The sequence below is a fragment of the Callorhinus ursinus genome, unplaced genomic scaffold (assembly GCF_003265705.2).
Source record: "Callorhinus ursinus isolate GAN/ISIS: 27379988/994484 unplaced genomic scaffold, GSC_fseal_2.0 scaffold8, whole genome shotgun sequence".
Lineage (NCBI taxonomy): Eukaryota > Metazoa > Chordata > Mammalia > Carnivora > Otariidae > Callorhinus > Callorhinus ursinus.
In genome coordinates this window covers 69,184,582-69,201,931 of record NW_027397070.1, presented here as the reverse complement: position 1 = coordinate 69,201,931, position 17,350 = coordinate 69,184,582, and the positions used below count along the sequence as shown (strand labels likewise).

The following is a 17,350-nucleotide window of genomic DNA, read 5'->3' as shown; positions in this document are numbered from 1 at the left end:
TGCCCAACCCTAAAGGGCTGGAAAGCCAAACAGAGCTCTGTCCCATTTCTTTCTATTTTCACAAAAAAGATAGATGCTCTTTTTTAAAAAAGTCAAATTTATAATTCAAAAGCTGGCTAGGTCTTTCGGGATCTGAGAGTTATTAACTCAGCAACACAAATCAAATCCATAGCTGTGTAGACCAAGGTCTGGGACCTTTGACCACAGAACTAGGAGACGCCCCACGAGCGACAATTTCCCACGAAACCCTGTGGAAACCTTGGTGAGGGCTGTGTTGCTGCTCAGATTTCGCCAGGGGGCACTTGTGGTTCAAGGGGCATTTAAATTTCAAGGGACATCTCTAATCTACAGGGTAGGAGGCAGGTAAAGTGCTGGGGATTTGGGGGTGGCTTGGGGCTGCCCAAGTGGCAACTCCAGACTGCACTTCGTGACTCAAAGGGGGCCAACTGCTTCCAAACCGAAAGCGAGCCAGGAGGCTCCCCACTTTGAGAAATGCAGTTAGAATCGATCTCAATACGTCAAGTGTGCATCCAGGATAGGCCAAAACCTGTGGATCCCGGGATGAGACTTTGTCTTCATCAGATCCTAATTTTTAGGGTCAGGAACTGTTTTGGTTCATACCCCTTCGTTCCTCGTTCAGAGTTTTAGAGCCAGAGAGAACTTCGATGGTCACTGCATTCCAGCCCCTCCCTCGAGGGGGGAAGAGGTGGGCCCGGGGTGGGGACAGGGGCTCGCCAAGGATCACACAGCGAGTTAGTGGCAGGGCTGGGACGAGGTCCCGGCCCCCCCAGCAGCCAACCCGGGGCTCTCTCTGCCTGACACACGGCCGCTGCACTCCGCAAAATCTCAAATCAATCTGAAAGATCTAAAGTTTGCGGTGTTGAACTTGATGTGAGTGCGCGTTGGATGTGGCGTGTGAGGATTAACGAACGAAAGAGATTTTAGCCTTTTTCACAGTGGGTGGTCATGCACAGCACTCGTAACGGTTTCACGAGGACCGTGGCCGAGAGCCCTCGGAGAGGGATGTCGGCACCGAGTCCCGGTTCTGTTGCCTTGTTTTTTTTTGGTCTTTTTGATTTTACATTTAGAGTTTAGAATAACATACTTATTTCTCTTACTTGTTTAAAGATGAAATTCTTATTATTATTTTTCGATCATGCATTAAGAGAGAGCAAGAGGATGCTTTGGGCACTTTGTCACAGAGCAACACAAAGGTAATATAGGTAAGCATAGCGTTCACCAGATTCGACACAAAATAGAGCAAATTCCACCACAAAGAGGAGAACAGACCGCATATAGTGAGCTCTGCGGGACCCCGAGAACAGAGAGGGGCCGGCAGGGGCGCCGCTTAGATGTCGTCTTCGCCGGCCTCCTTGCTGAAGGTGGCCATGTCGACCTTCTCGGGGAAGATGATGTTGACCGCCAGGTCCTCCCCGCTGTTGTAATGCAGCAGCAGGTTCTTCTTCTGCCGCAGCATGCGGTTGTAGCGCAGGTTGGACACCCAGGCCTCGCACTTGTTGAGGAAGACGATGCCCATGGTGCCCAGCACCACCAGACTGGTCAGCACGCCCAGGATGGTGAAGCAGATGGCCTGGCCCTCGGAGAGGAGGGGAGTGCTCTTGTTGAGCTCCTTCATGGATACCTTCAGGATGCGGTGCTCGGGCTGGGGCACCGGCAGCTCGTGCACCCCGGGGGTCAGGCGGTAGGTCAGCCCGTACCCGCTGGGCAGACGGGTGACCTGCTGGGGGCTCGGGGCGCGCTTCCGGCCACAGAGGGGGCCCGTGAACTCGGGCTTGCACAGACACTCGTACCTCACCTGGGTGTGCTGCAGGCAGGTGCCCCCGTTGAGGCACGGGTCGGAGGCGCAGTTGCTCACGGGGCGGCTGCAGGTCTTGTCCACGAAGCCGGCGGGGCATCGGCAGCGGAAGTCGCCCCCGATGTCGGTGCAGATGCCTTGGTTCTCGCACGGGTTCGGGGTGCAGCTGTTGGCCATGATCTCGCAGAAATTGCCTGAGAAGCCAGGGGGGCACAGGCAGGAGGCATGGGAGGCCCGGCCCTCATCATCCACGCAGGTGCCTCCGTGCTGACAGGGGGAACTGCAACACAACAGGGGGACACGGTAAAGGGCCCTCGGGGGCTGGGCTAGGATGATGTTGCGGGGGGCGGGGTTGGAGGGGGCAGCAGGTAGGTGCTTAGGCCCCGTCCGGTGCGCGAGCGAGCACCGGCCAGGGAGACACCGGGCGCTGCCAGCCCTGCCCACGAGGGGCTCCTGGGCGGTCCGAGCTGGACGGAGGCGCGCCTGTGGGGTGGGGTGCGCGCCTCACCCCCTCCAGCTGCCAGCCTGGAACACGCCTGACCTCCCGGGCCGACGCCCGTCTCCTCTCCCACCTCTTATGTCATCTCTCCGACCAGAGGCCTGACGGTTAGTCACTGGACAGGTGGGGAAACTGAGGCTGAGAGAGGCAAAGTTAGTGATGACCCAGGGCTGGAGCGAGCCCCCTCCCTCAGCTCCATCCCTGGGCTGCTGGGCAGAGCCGGGGGCCTCAGTACCCCCCCCACAAGCTCCCTGCGCCACACCACCACCCTGATGGTACTCGTATTGTCACTTTCAGCGGAGAGCCTGCAGACTATTGTACAGGAAGCCCTTGGGGACACTCAGAGTGAAAGCAAGCCTCCATCTATCTGCTGGCCCAGCCAGCGTCTGCGCCCGGCTGTTTAATCGTGGGCCATTCACCCAATTGCGGCGTGCAGACCGGAGCTGTTTGCTCAGAGCAGAGCACAGGAGCATTTAATGTAAGTGCTTTTAAACGAGCAGACCCTTTGTCATCTGATAAATGCCAAAACCCAGAGAAGAAAGGGGCTCTAAGCACAACGAAATCAGCATTGCCGCTTGGGGGTGAGGGCTGCATGGGAGCTGGGCTCTGAAGGAACTTCAAGGACCTTAGGCTCTATTTTGACAGACTGGTTCAAGTTGGTTGGAGGGAAAACAAAATATTTTAAAGGTTTCTCTCTGTATTTTCCCATCCCACTAAGAAGCAGATGCAGACTTTGGTTGTGACCCCCTCTCCTCTGACCCTCTCTGAACACTGATCTTTAGATGCTGCACAAATGCCTGTTTGTGGCCTTTGCTGGCCCCAGGGTCCTCCACAGCCCCCTGGAATGTCAGGTCAAGATAAGCTTATTCTGCCTGGTCTGTCTCCCCCACCCCCCAGCTCCCGGCCCGGGACCCGGCTCCAGTTTGCATTCTTGCAACTGACTGCCTAAGCCCCAGCAGACGGCTGGGTAGGCTCAGGGTAGCTAAACAGATAAGGGCCGGAAATGGCTTGGCTGCTAGAAAGCAGTGGCCCTTCTTGTCTGTTGTGCCCACTGCTCAGAAGTCCCAGAGCCCCCGCCCCACTGAGGGCAGCTGAGAGCTGGACGCCCCCAGACCCCACTGGCCAAAGGCCCCTCTCCCCACTCCTGAGCCTTAGCAGATCCCCCCAAGACATCCCCGAAAACCCAGCTACAGAGTCTGCCAGTTCCCCAAAACCACCCCCTAAAATGCAGTGAGTTGGGCTTCACAAAGAGTTTCGCCTCCCCACCCCCCCCACCCCCCGGGGCTGCCCTTAGCACACGGTGCGGCTCCCTGTTCCCCTGCTCCGGTTGGCGGGCCCAGTCTACCATCACGCATGCACATCGGGACTTGGGAGCATCAAGGGAATATGAAATCACCTTCGGGGTCCCTTCAGAAATGATGGAAATGACACACTCCCCGCTAAATACCCTGATCTGGGACGGCCCCCCGCGGGGCTGCAGGAGGGCACTTACTCGGTCTTTTGTCAGGCGACAGGTCCGACTGGGCTCGGCTGAAAGGGTCTTTAGGGATGTGAAGCAGGAATCAAAGCAGCATTCATCAGATCACACAGAGTCGGAAAGAATATTTACCCATTGATCACGCAGGGCCCATCTTTCTTCTGACAGTCTTTTCCCGAGAACCCAGGGACGCAGGAGCACTCATAGTGGCCGGAATCACGGTTCACGCAGGTCCCATTGTTGGCGCAGGGGGTCGAGGCGCAAGCCCGGACGTCTGGGGTGGGGAGGGAAAAGCAGACTTTGTCACCCCTTCCCAGGGAGGGAGAGGGGGACAGGCTGGAAGGAGAGCTTTCTGGATGGGGGCAGGGACAGAGCGCTCCAGCTGGTCAAGAGCAGGGACCCCGAGTGAGCTGCCTCGATGGCTCTGTTTGTGGCCACTGTCAGTGGTCACCAAATGGGGTCCTGAGGAAGAACGTATAGTGACCCCCTGAAACTGCAGTGGGTAAGCAGCTCAGGGAGCTGAAGGGGCTCCCTTGGGGTAGGTCACAGGGCCAGAAAAGTCATGACCGCTCGCTGCTCCTCAACCCAGGACAGCCGTCCCCCTTTCCTGGCACCAGGTCCCCTCTCTGGTCCAGCAGCATGACCTTCACTGCAGACCCCTTCTCTCCCCCCAAACGGTGTGTGCCAGGCCAAGGCTCCCAGTGCCTGCCTCCCCTAGACAAATTTTCACATCCTGCTTCTCCTGTTTGCGGGGGGGGGGGGTCCCTGCCATTCAGGGCAACCGCACAGCCCAGCTGTTAGAAAACACCAGCTGCCCTTCAAAGTTCCCCACCACAGAGGGGCGGGGGAGAAATGGAGACATCTGAAGACCCTGTCGGGAATCAAGAAACCTGATTCAGCCCCAGCACTACCTCCACCTCCTGGTGGTGGCTCTTTCTGCGCTCAGGATCTGAACGGAGGGGCTCATGGTGGAAAGGCTGTTTCTTTTGAAGGCAGCGAAATTAGAAGTATCTGAGTGCTCTCCTGTCCATGTGGGTTTCCATGAACACTGCTATATTTCCGCCGCCTTTTTACACCTCCCGTCATGCGCACTCATTATGCAGGGCCCGGCGAGTCAGGGACAGCTAAACAAAGGGGTCTGGGTCAGGGGCTTTCTGCCAGTGGAGACCCCCGCCCCCAGGCAGGGCCAGGAGGGACCTTTTCTAGGCCCGGCTCCAGCCGGCCTCAGAGTTCAGCTCCTCCCCACTCTGTGCCTCACTTTCCCCACTCTCCCTGGTACATCTGGGCAGGGGGTACCTTTTAGCTTTGGTTTCCCACATTCGAGCTGCCCTGGGGCACCTGCCCAATACAAAGCCAGGGCCAACCAGAGACGCTGCAAGTTAAGGCAGAGTGGGTGGGGGTCCCCGATGCAGAGGCCACACATGTGCGAATTTTTTTTCCCCTCTTTTAAGGAGACCTGCACCCTTGTGGAGGGAGAATGGCAATCAGTCAATAAGGAGCAGCATGACCGCCATGCTGATGGCCTATCCAGAGCACACGAGGCATTCCCCGGGAGCCCGGCTCAGTATAAGGAAACATAAAGAGGATTTATCACTACGGGAAGGGGCCGGTACAGCTAGCAGGAGAAGGCTCCCGATCCTGCGCGCCCAGCAACCCCGTCACTGGGAATCTTAAATTTAAGCTAAAGAGCTGGCGACCACCGCCCCCCCTTCCCTCCCAGCAGCATCCAGCCCCACGAGCAGAGGATGAGCCATTCTTCCCAACTCCCGGGCCTCCAGCCCAAGGGAAGGGTAGATTAAGCCCGGGCAAGGGGAAAGCTGCCGGGGGTCTCTGCTGGGGCAGCAGCTGGGGCCCTGACAGCCTCAGAGACCCAGAGAAAGGGAGAGAGCCGCTAATCACCCGGAGGGCTGTTTCCTTGGGACCCGGAGTCCCAGGCTGAGAGGCTTTGTCAACCCAGTGAGGAGGGAACATTTTTGTCTGGAAAACTCCATGGGCAGGGAGGGGGCAGTCCTGAACCAGACCCCAAAGAAGGTGGGCTCCAGGCTAAAAGCCCTGACCCCAAGAGGTGGCTTTTCGGGGATCCTGTGGGTCCCAAAGCAGCTCAGAGGGTGCGGTGCTGAGGGCCGGCAGAGCCGCTGGTCAGAGCATGAGTCAGCTGCGGGGCCTTTAAGGACCTGAGACAATGTGCTGGGGGGTGGGCTCAATTAGGAAAGCCCGCTGCCCTGGAGATGGGGGGCAGGGGTGGGTGGTCAAAACACGCTCTTGCCTTTTCCTTAAGGGAGAGGATTAGGAGGAGCCACAGCTGAGAATTAGCCCAGTTCTGGGGCTAGGAGAAGGGATTTTAGCTGGCTTTTCTCCTGACAACTTCTTCTGTGTCCCTAAGCACGGCCCTTGACTTCCTCGAGCCTCGATTTCCCTAACGGTACCCCTCGTCCCAGCTCATGTTGAGCACCGAAGGACAGAAGCCCTGTGGTGGCTGCCCTACGCTGCTGGGAGTTTTTTCGAGGACTTCAGCTTGCCCCAGCTTCAGGGCAGGCTCTGCCAAAGCAGGATGGACTCAGATGGACATTTTGCAGCCTAAAAATGCAGGGACAGCCAACTCTCAATTTGCTCAGGGTAATGGAGGACAAAGTTTGCATAAATTAATGAAATCAACAGATCACACCAATCTGCACTTTGACCACTTCTCAGCCCATCCCGAACCCCAGCCTCCCCCTACACCTGACCAGGACACCAGCTCTGTCGGGCCAGCCGGCCCTGACTCAGCTCCTGGCCCCCCACCCCCGCTCACCACCCCCACCCCTTCGTTTGTTTGTTTGTTTGCGTGCTTTTGCAGCCTCCCGTGTGAATTTCTTGGAGGTTTAGCTCTGTGACCCCCCACCCCGAGCCCTTACCCCCTCGGAGTTTTAGTGACCCGCAGAGGTTACCCAGGCCTCTACCCTTTCAGCTTTGTGGGGCGTGTGCTTATGTCGTGACTCTATTCAACAGGCAGCTCCCTGCTGGCCCCCACAAAGGGCCTTCTCTGGGTGCTGGTGCTGGCCGAGCAGAGGGGAGCAAAATTAAGTCCCTACCTGTGAGGAGGCTCTGGGGGCACCAGCGAGAAGGATATAAACAGATCATTACCATACAGAGCCCTGCGTGTGTGGGAATAAGGCGGGAGGGGGAGGGGAGGCCGCCACGGGCTGGGAGGAGGTGGCTGGGTGCCCAGGGCAGGGGTGGGGTGGGGTGCCCACCTATGTCGCAGAGGTTCCCGTCCCAGCCGTGGTCACAAATGCACTGCCAGGGTTCCACGCAGAGTCCGTTAACACAGCCAGGAAAGGTCACGCATTGGTCACACAGGGGACCCTGCCAGCCAGGCTGGCACCTGCGGGGGGAGGGGAGGGGAAGATGGGGACCTATGAAGGGGGGCAGGAGTGCAGAGGGAGCTCAGGCTGCCTACTGTGGAGCCAAGATCCCTCGGGGGTGTCTGCACAGTACCAGGCCAAGTGGGTCCCAGGAAGCAAATACCAGTCACCTGAACGGGAAAGTATCAACAGAGGACCAGACAGAGGGGCCCCCCGAGAGCCCGGGGAAGCAGTGCGTCTTGTCGCAGTGGCCGGCAGTGGTCTCACCCTGCGCGGGGCTTTCCCAACACCCCCCCTGCTGACGCGGCAGACAGGAGCCGCGGCTGTCCCCTACCCCCTGCCCCATTCTACCGCTGGCTATCCCCCACCCGTCTTCCTGCGGGGGCGAGACAGCTGTTTGCTGCAGCCCAGCAGCCAAGCCCCCCCTTCCTGCCTGACACCACGACTCCCCAGGACTCTGCCCTGACCACCTACGAGATGCCTCTGGGGAGCCACCCCATTACCTGCAAACATTGTCATCCTCGCAGAATCCATTTTGGGGGTGGCAGGCCGGGAAGCATTCAGCTCCTGAGTCACAAGAAAGGTTACACCATTCACCCCACGAGGCCCCAGAGGCCAAGGCAAAGCCTGTCTTCTCCCCAGCAGCCCATAGCCTCCCTGGAGGGAGCCAAACACCCTCCTACCAGCCTGGCACACAGTAGGTGTCTCACATCAGCCCACTCGGGGGGGGGGGACGGGAAGAGAAAGAAAAATCTCTGCCATGTTCCTGGTTATGGAGTGACCACAGTAAACCACTTAGTTCCTAGGAGCAGGTCAGACACTTAATTCCACCCCCTCAGACCCTCCCCCCCCCCCAGAATACGAAACCTCAAATGCTAAAAGCGGGGATAGGGAGACAGTGAATGGAAAGCTTCTGACCCCTGGGCCCTCAGCCAAGCCCTCACTTTTGCAAAGTGAGCCTAAAATGGGGAGCAGATTTGGAGGTATTTGGCTTTGGAAAAGGCCAGACAGGTTCACCTGGCAGCCTCGCAGGTAAGGCATCAGGATTTTTCTTAAAGGTTGATCCCCGCTAAGCCAGGCACCCAGGTCAAATTCCCCCAAGTTCCCCTACCCCAGACTCTTCATATTAAAAAAGACGCAAGGGTTTTTGCAAAAGAGATTCTGCCACTCTGACGCTATCTAGAGATTCAGACACTCTGGTAGGTGCCTACTGTGTGCGTTCACTTCAACTAGCTCCCCAGCTTTCCAGACGGCCCCCCCATCAGCTCTGGTGCAGTGGGGGCGGGGGGCACTGCGGGAAGGGGCAACTCTCTCACTGTCAGAGACAGATGGCCGCTGCAGACAGAAGTGTCGCAGCCCCTCACCGAGACAAACGCCACGCAGGAGAGGCTTGCGCTGGGCTCCTCGGTGGGAATTTGGTGCTGCGACGGCAAAGCCACCCCCCACAGCCCCCACAGACCTGTTCCTGAACGCGCACGCAGCGACACCCCAAAGTTGCACCCCAGAGCATTTCCACACAGGGCTCCCGAGCATCACCTCGTTTCTCCATACCTCCTGTCTCCGCGCACGACACCCCTGCGAGCGCCACTTCTGCGGGGCGGGAAGGGGCTGGGGTGGGAGGGGTGGGGGTCCCACACCTCCCCTGCCCCCCTCCCGGGGACCCCAGGGCCGGGCTTGGCATATGCGAGGGTGGCGGGGAGGGCGAGGCAGCACCGTGCGGGGCTTAGGGTTAGGCGGGACGGGCCGGAGTTGGGGCGCATGGGACGGGGCGTGCGGGGCACCGGGCGGCCGGGGAGGTGGGGGGGCGTCGCAGGCTTCCCCAGAGGGGGCGCGAGCCAGGCCGCCGGAGTGGGGGGGGCTCACCATGGACACTGTGGCCGAAGGCCAGCAGGAGCAAGAGGACGGGCAGGAGGGCTGCGGTCGCGGTCATCGCGGGGCGGCCGGGGTCGCGGTCCCGGGAGCGGCGCGGGCGCGGGTCCGGCTCCGGGCGCCGCGCTGGGCTTCTGGTTGCGGACGCGGAAGGGGGCGCGGGCGCGCGGCGAGGGGAAAGCCAGGGCTGCACCGGGCTGCGCGCTGCGCTCTCCGCCGCCGCCGCCGCCGAGCTGCCGCCGCCGCCGCGCGCGCCGCCCTTTTCGTACCGCCGCCCCCCCGCGGCCCCCGCCCCCCGCCCCCGCCTCCGCGCGCACGGGGCCGGCGCCGGCCAGTCCCGGTGACCCCCGCCCTTCGCGGGGCCGCCCCCCACCACTGCGGCGTCCCGGAAAGCCGCTCGCGCGCACGGAGCGCTCTTGGCTAGACGGGCACAGGTACCCCGCGCACGTTGGGCACACGTTCGGGACACAGGACGGCCCGCGGGCGCGCACACACGGGCCCGCTTAGGACAAGTGGCAGGGACCGAACCGGGGCTGGGCCGCAGACCCCAGGCAGACGCCAGCACGCGCTCAGAATACAGAAACACGCATAGAAGCACCAAAACACTTAGCGCCAAGGTCCCGAGCACGCATGCCATGGTTCACACGGCCAGGAAAACACAGACGCACGCTCTAGGGACGAAGAACGCGCTCGCACCGCATACGCACTCAGGAAAACACGGATGAGAAGCCTGACACCCCCCCCCCCGACCCCCAGCCCGTAACGACGCCGGAAAATGCAGACACACACGCACACTGCAAGGCAGACACACCCTACACCACCGGCACACACTGGCAGGCGGACGCAGGTTATAGAAATAGTCGGGAGCGTCACAGGCTCAGGCATGGGCACGCAGAGAGGCCCGCGGACACAGTTATGAAACCCTGGGCCTCCTTCACCATGTGCCCACCCGTCTGTCCACACAGGGGCACGTGCAGAGCCACGTGCACACCTGAACATACGAATTCATTTGTAAACACACAGACTCCCACTCACACACGGGCAGACGGGGTCAGGGCCTTAGTCATGCAGACACATAAACCACAGACTCGCACGCGTGTGTAGGGCCACACGTAGGTGATGTTCACAAGCACACGGACCCAGTCCCCCAGACTCACAAATCACAGGCTCTTGGTTACACACTCATCAAAACACGAATGTACTGTCACCCAGCACAAGCACAAACACACCGGGACACGTGTGGGCAAGCTCACAAGTCCGCTCACACTCACGCAGCTGCACACCAAGCACTGGGCACATATTCCAGACCTACTGGGAGGCCTCCAGAGGAGTCATGGGGGTGGGGGGGGGGGGGGGGTGTGGGGACACTGATCTTGCCAGAGATCCTCCTCTCCCAAGAGCTCCTGGGGAGAGCCCCCAGCCTGGGTTTAGGGACCGTGCTGGGCAGATCCTCCAGCCCCTGTCCTGATCAGGGCGCTGGGGGTGGGGAGGGGGGGGGTGGGAATAGGGAAGGGTAGGGGGGGGGGGGGGGGGGGGCAGAAGGAGATGAAAGGTCTTTAACTTCCTGGGGAAGGGTCCCAGGAGGTCATGACCTTTAGATGGGTCCTTTATGTATGCTTCATTGGCATAGATTAGTTTGCGTATAGATCCCAGGGGCAGGGGGTGGGTGCCCACCCACTTCATAGCCTCCCCTTTACCACAGTGAGGTGGGTGCGTGATCTCTGCCACTTGGGTCACGGGGTGGGGGGCCTTGGCCTTCAGACCAGCTCCTGGGGCCCTGGCAGGTTTGAGGACATACCCTCCATCCTCAAGATGGGCGTGGGAAGTGATGCCACAGGGAGTCCCCTGTCCCACGGGCCCTAAGGCCCTAAGTCTGTGCTCCCAAAGCAAGACAGCTGTGGGAGGGCGGGCACACGCCCCGGGTGGAGACCCTGGAGCCGCACTGGGCGGACTCCACAGAGGCTGGGGAAGCCCCCACCCCCTTCCCCTTGTGGCAGGTGCCTCTTCCTTGGCGTTCCATGCGGGAGACCCAGAAGGGGGTGGCCTGCGGTTGGGAATCGCTTGAGCGACAGGCTGGAGGGAGCAGTCACCCACCCTGCACCCCTTCCTTTCCATTACCCCAGTCTCTTCCGGGGACTCTTCTCAAATGAAGAAACTAGAGTTCAGAGTTGGAAGGTCTTTTGCCCAAGACCCAGGGGGTTCCAACGAGAGTGGCGGGCAGGCCAGACCTGGAGGTTCAACTGCCCACTGCATGGAGATCGCCCCAGCTTCCCTGCTGATCCCCCCTCCTTTCTTCCCTCCCAGGACCCTGACCTCAGCCTCCAAAATTATCCTACACGGCGGGCAGATTGGGAAGGGCTGGGTTCTCAGCCAGACTCTAAGGAGGGTCGGGGGATCTCTGGGCTGAGCGGCCTGGGGCGAGGGCCTCCCCCCAGACCAAGTCGCGAGGTGTGGACTGTGTGGAGCACCGCGGGGCCCCCGCTGTGACCATCAGGTGCACCCTCATCTAGACCCCTCCCTTTCCCATCTCAGTCCCTTCCTGCCGCTGTCGCCGCCTCCCTCTCCAGTTCTGGAAAGGGAGGGAGGCCTGAGGAGGGCAGTCTCACCCAAGGGCATCCGTGTCCAAATGTCAGGGGCTTAGGCTGAAAGGGCAGTATCTTGGCTGGCTGGCACCTGCGCACTAATCCCAGCTCCATCCCCTGCCTGCTGAGGGCCCTGGGCCAGTCACTTCCCCCTCAGAGCCCAGTTTCCTTGTCTATAAACCCGGATGCCACACCTGTCCCCAAAGGGAACGTGGGTTTTCGTAAGTAGAAAACCACTGTACTTACAAGGCCTGGCGCCTTCCTGCCCTTCCTCCAACAGCTGCCACTGGGCCTCCCCCCCAGGAGGCTCCAGAGACCCGGAGGTGGGGGCTGGTTCAGATCTGGCCCTCTTTAGAGCCCCCTGCAGGGCCACTGCTGGGAGAAGGCTTTCTTGCGTTTCAAGACCTATAAGCCTGGGGCTTTCTGTTGGTTTCTGCTGATCTCGGTAAAGTGTTTGTAAATTCAGGAGACTGGAGATTTCTTTTCAGCAGGCAGACAGTGAGAAAGGGTAGCGTAGGAGCAGGGGGGAGAGGGGAGGTTGGTGCCTGTCACAAGCTTAAAGTCTGCACAGAAAGCCAGAAAATGCCAAGCAGGTCCCTTGGGGAGAAGTCAGCACCGCCTGCTGTTTGCAAGCAGACCCTGAGGGCTGGAGGAGTCAGGACGACACCCTCCTTTAGCTGTGCCCCCCCCCGTCCTCACCTCCCCGCCCCGCCCCTCCAAAAACAAAACAAAACAAAACAAAAAAACAGAGGGGATCACAGAGGAGGCAAGCAGCCCCCGCCCTCAGGAAGCGCTTGGCCCACTGGTCAGCGGAGCAGGGCTTGGCTCATGGTCTACACAGGTATCAGGGACAAAGCCTGCCCACCGTGGGGCTGGAATGCTACCCAGGCTCCTTCCCCCTGCCAAGCTGAGTGGCTCTACCTGCAGCCCCAGCCTGGCGAGTCCTCTGCTCCTTCTGCCCAGAGGCGTGGCTCCAGCTAGCAGCAAGGGAGTTGGTGAGGGGTGAAAGTTTTCTGAGCGAACCAAAGAAATGTTATCTCCAGACCGTTCCCTCCCCGTCATCTTCCCCTCCCCCCCTCAGCCTGCACCAGACCACTTGATTAAAGGCAGAATTGCTGATCAAGAAAGCCCAGCAGGGTCCAGCTGGAGGGGCCTCTGAGACCAGCTAGTCCTGGGCGTGCACAGCGGGGACAAGGCAGCTGGGGGGGGGGGGGAGTCTTCACCCCCACCCCATCTTGACATCTGCTCTGCATCCCCCTACAGTTGAGAATCTCCAAAACCTGAGGCTTTGTTTCTGCCCAGAAGGAGTTGTGGTTTCTGGAGGTCTTGCAGAGCCCCCCAGCTGGTCCAGTCCTAGTGGGACATTATCTGGGGAAACTAAGGCCCAGCAAAGACTCCCAGGTACCTTTGTTCCCTCTTCCCCCTCCCTCTCCCAAACACCACGCCTTCTCCCTCACCCCTTTGAAAGAGGACACAGCTTCCCCCAGCCCTGCCTGAGATGGAGCTCTTCCCAAAGAGACTGCTCATTTAACAAGGGAGGCCCAGTGCCCAAAGCCTCAGCTGTCCTGGGTGGAGACCTAGAACTGAAATCTGGGCCCTGTAGGTCAGGGATCTCCCCACCACAGGGCCGCAGCCCCAGAGTGAGGAGGGTCCCCGGCAAGCGGGGCCTGCCTTTTCTGTCTCTCCCTGCCTGTCCCCTTGGAATTAGATTCTGGCTTAGCACCCCCAGCAGAGGCCATCTTATCAGGGCCTCCTCAAAGCTGGGCTGGGTCAGGACGGGGAGGCCCGTTTCAGAGATGAGCAGGAGAAGGCCTGAAGACCCCGGGACAGGTGTGCAGCCAATGAGGAGCAGAGCTGGGATCCGAACCTGCGTGTCCTGGGAATCCGAGGGCCCAGCTCTCTGCTCAGCCGAGGGCAGTGGCAACAGAGAGCAGGGCCGGGGGGGTGGGTGGTGGTGGCGGGGATCAGTAGGAAGACCCGAAGGGCACCATCAGAGCCCTGCCCTCCCCTCCCTGCGTGGGGGGCTGTGAGGGCTGCAGCGCCAACACCAAAGAGATGCCCAGCAGCCACGATCCCCATTCTTTCCCCTAGCTAAAGTTCGTCTTTGAAGAGAGAAATTCTCTTTTTTCCTGCCGAGGGGAGGGGGCCCCGGGGGCGGAGGATGGAGGGAAAGGAGAGGCGCACCCGGGTACATTTAGGCTTGAGAACACGACGGCTTGGTTTCAAGTTCAATCAGAAAGAAGCCTCTTCAGGCTGAAGTGGCAGCGTGCTCAGCCCAGGGAGCAGGGAAGGGAAGGCAGCGGCAAGGCCTCGTGGCTCGGGCCTGGAGGGGCGCGTGATGGCCCGGCCAGGGCTGCGGGCCTCGGGGTGTGCGAGGGAGCCGGGGCACACGTGGCCGGCCGCGGGGGCGCACCTCTCCCCCGCGCCCCACCGGCGCCTCACAGCCCCATCGATGGGAGCGTGCAAAAATAGATTTTCTCGCTTCCTTTCTCGCCATTGCCATCGACGCGGATGCCACGTTCACAAGTCTAATTGTCCACGTCATCAATCAAATTCTCCTCTTAAAGGGCGCCACTGAGTCATGCTGTGTGCGTGGGGAGCTGGTGGGGTCTGCAGAGGGGTTAGAAACAGCTCCCCGCCCCGGCCCCTCCCCCCCCAAGGTGGGAGGGAGGGGATCACAACCAGAGGAAAAAGGAGGCTTTTCATCACCTCGCCTCTCGATGCAGGCTTGGGCAGAAAGTACATTAATTCTTCATTCATCAGAAATTCCCAGAAGTTAATTTTCCATAGAGTGGAGACGCACCTCTTTAAATGTGGTCTCCTCCACTGAGCGTCGGCTGAGCTCCTACTGTGTGTGTGTGGTGGTGGGGGGGGGGACACTCTGATGGGGGTGTGTTCAGTGAGGGAGCCCAGGGTGGCCCCTCACCTCCAGGGGTTGGGGGACTGGGGACACTTCTTCATGCCTAGAGACCTCGGAGAGGTAGGCCCGTGGAGGGAAGGAGGCGAGCCAAGGGGGAGCGGCTGCGTGGGAAGGGAGGCTGCGTACGTCCTGGAGGGTGGGGGTCCTGGGGACTGAGTGATGGGGGGATGTGTAGGAGGTCACCAGGGTGTGCCATTATGGGAGGACCTCTGTATGCACACAGGCACCCTGAGGTGGTCACGGTGTGGGCTTTTCGTTGCGGCTGGAGCGGAGTTAGGCCGGAGGAGAAGGGTGACAAAACTTTCAGCATTTTGGATATGAAGCCCTCTTAACTGTTCTTGAATATTCTACAGCCTCCCTTACCTTGGCAAACAATCCAGGGAGCAAGTCTCCCTTTTCTCATACCGGGGTCGGCCCACGAATACGTCTTGCCCAGACTTGTTTTGAGGCTTGGGCCCTGGGCCAAGCTGCTCCCACCCATCACTGCCGCGTCTGGCTACCCACCTTCCCGGGACGGCGCAGCGGACCGGGCCCTGCAGAGGCACCGACCAGGTGCCCCTGATCGAGCGGAAATGGGAGAAGTCATTTTCTCAAGCCCTGAGCCGCTGGAAGGAGGACCCCCATCCTAGCCCCAGCTTACAAGTTTTTCGGGGGACCATAGCAGGATCACGGCCTCTCCATCTCTGTTGGCTGGGCCTAGGAAAAGAGCTGTTTATTGTGGCACGGCCTGGCGCAACTGTCAAGTTTAGGGATGTGAAAACACAAGGCTCTCGAGGAATTTAAGATGTTCCCGTACTATATTTATTCTCTTATTTGTAAGGAGGCATTAGCATTTACATTCAATTATATTCAAAAATGTTTTCCCCCCGTGCTACTACATCCTAAACATTAGGGATCGCTTGCGAAGGAAGGCACGGCCTTGTGCCCAGGTGGGGCCCTGGGATGCGCAGGTGGGTGGTGGGAGGGCCATGTGTTTGCTCCTCTCTCCCCTCCTCCCCCAAGGCCTCCCCTCCCACCCCGTCCTCCCAGCTCCCACCTGCCAAAGCTCCCAGCCCACCTGCCGTGGGTCCTGGCCCAGGACTGGACACCGGTGAGCCTCTGGTCTCGTCCCAGCCACTCCCGCCTCGGGCACATCTGCCCACCTGGTGTTAATGGATTTTGCACGTGTGTCTGACCTCGGCAGGGCCAGGGGCACCTTCCTGGGCCCTCTGCCCCTCCGCCGGGGGCCTGCAGCGCTGCCCACGAGGTGTTTGTGGATTAAGTGAATTAATGAATAAATGAATAAGGCACAAAGTGTTCTCTGAGGGTTACCATGGGCCCCTTGGAGGGGTCCTGTGTCCTAGCAACTGGCCGAGGCCAGGTGGCCCTCTCTAGTCAGTGCCCTCTGGCCACCTCTGATCTCTGGGCTCCTGGGGCTGCTGACTCCCCACACTGGGCTTCCGGAGGGGAGGGGGGCCCTAAGGTTGCAGTGGCATCCCCACTTTTTCTCTCCCCCACCGGGACCTCTCAGTTCTCTGACTAGGAACAGAGAATGTGGGGAGCAGCCGCACTGAGACCATAGCCAGCACCCCCACTGTTACCCGCCCCCCTGCCCACCTCCCCCAGCGCCTGGCTCCTCTGCATGCTCTCCAAGAGCCTGTTCCTATGGTGACGCTCTGCGCCTCCAGAGGCCCTACCTAGCTGTTTGCAGCCAAGCTTCAGCTGGGGATGGGGGGCAGGGGACATCCAGCCCTAGCTGACCCCAGCTCCCCCCCCCCAAAACACACATGGGCTTGTTAGGTGCCCAAACCCAAGTGTGGTCTTTCGTGATGAGCCTTAATTTGATCCCTGCCCCCAAAATGTTTGTCCTCCCTCTCCATCAGTAGGGGACCCTATTAGCCACAGGACTTGATGCCAGGGTCCAGAGAGGCTGAGCGATTCTCCCTAGGTCACACAGCAAGGCACTGGCAAAGCAGGACGGGACTGTCGAAGCTGGGTGCCCTGCCAGCACGACCGGCAGAGCTGACGGGAAATCGTGCTTTGAGGGACCCCCAGGTCTGGCCAGAGGGTCCGCAGACTCAAAACAGAGAAGCAGTCATGTCACTAGAATAGGTTTCCAGCTGGAAGGGAGGGCGTGGTCGTCCGTTTACTGCTTCAGCGACAGTGGAGTTTGGGAACCGACTGCGTCCTGGGGCCGGGCACAATTCTCTCCCCACCTTCTCTCTCTTTCCTTCTTCTGCCCCACCCTGGCCTCGCGCTGCTCAGCCATGTGCACGACGGCATCCAGCTCTTTCCACCTTTGTTACTCCAAACCTGGTGCCAGGGGGTGGGGGCAGCCCCACTGCCTCGGAACGTCTGCCCGAAACCTCTCCGAAATGCCCATCTCCATCTGTCATCCTTGGGCCTCCTTGAGAGCCCCCAGGGCCTCTGCAGGTGCCCAAGATCTGGACTCTCCACCCTCGGCCTTGCCCCTGTCCGTGGGCACGCAGGCCCCAAGTCCTGGCGGTTGTACCTCTCCACTGGCTCTCCCATCCACTCCCTGGTCCAAGCCACCAGACTCTGTCACCAAAGGCCACATCTGGCCCTTCCAACTCCCTGGTGTCTATAAGACGGGAGTCAGAGAGAGGTTTTCTCAATGCATAGTCCAGAGCATGGTCCTATTTTAACTCTTTGCAGAAGGAAGGTAGAGAGAAGGAGAGGTGGGAGGGAGGGAGGGAGGGAGGGAGGGAGGGAGGACGGAGGGAGAGAGGGAGGAGGGAAGGAAGGAAGGAAGGAAGGAGGGAGGGAGGGAAGGAAGGAAGGAAGGAAGGGAAGGAGGGAGGGAAGGAAGGAAGGAAGGAAGGAAGGAAGGAAGGAAGGAAGGA

General features: G+C 60.1%; 1 protein-coding gene across 3 annotated transcripts; it reads right to left on the bottom strand.

Annotated features, from left to right (window-relative positions):
- Positions 1-922: 922 nt before the first annotated feature.
- On the bottom strand, positions 923-9,219 carry DLK1 (delta like non-canonical Notch ligand 1). Of its 3 annotated transcripts, none has more exons than XM_073894891.1 (6): positions 9,000-9,219; positions 7,640-7,703; positions 7,026-7,156; positions 3,925-4,066; positions 1,817-2,096; positions 923-1,597 (listed from the first exon to the last, which is right to left on the bottom strand). In XM_073894891.1, exons 1-6 carry the CDS (start codon positions 9,064-9,066, stop codon positions 1,349-1,351), a joined length of 933 nt encoding a protein of 310 aa, XP_073750992.1. In that variant the 5' UTR covers positions 9,067-9,219; the 3' UTR covers positions 923-1,348. The 3 variants fall into 3 exon arrangements, with proteins under 3 accessions (XP_073750992.1, XP_073750993.1, XP_025726215.1); XM_073894892.1 differs by having other exon boundaries at positions 923-1,591; XM_025870430.2 differs by having other exon boundaries at positions 923-2,096.
- Between the last annotated feature and the right edge of the window lie 8,131 nt (positions 9,220-17,350).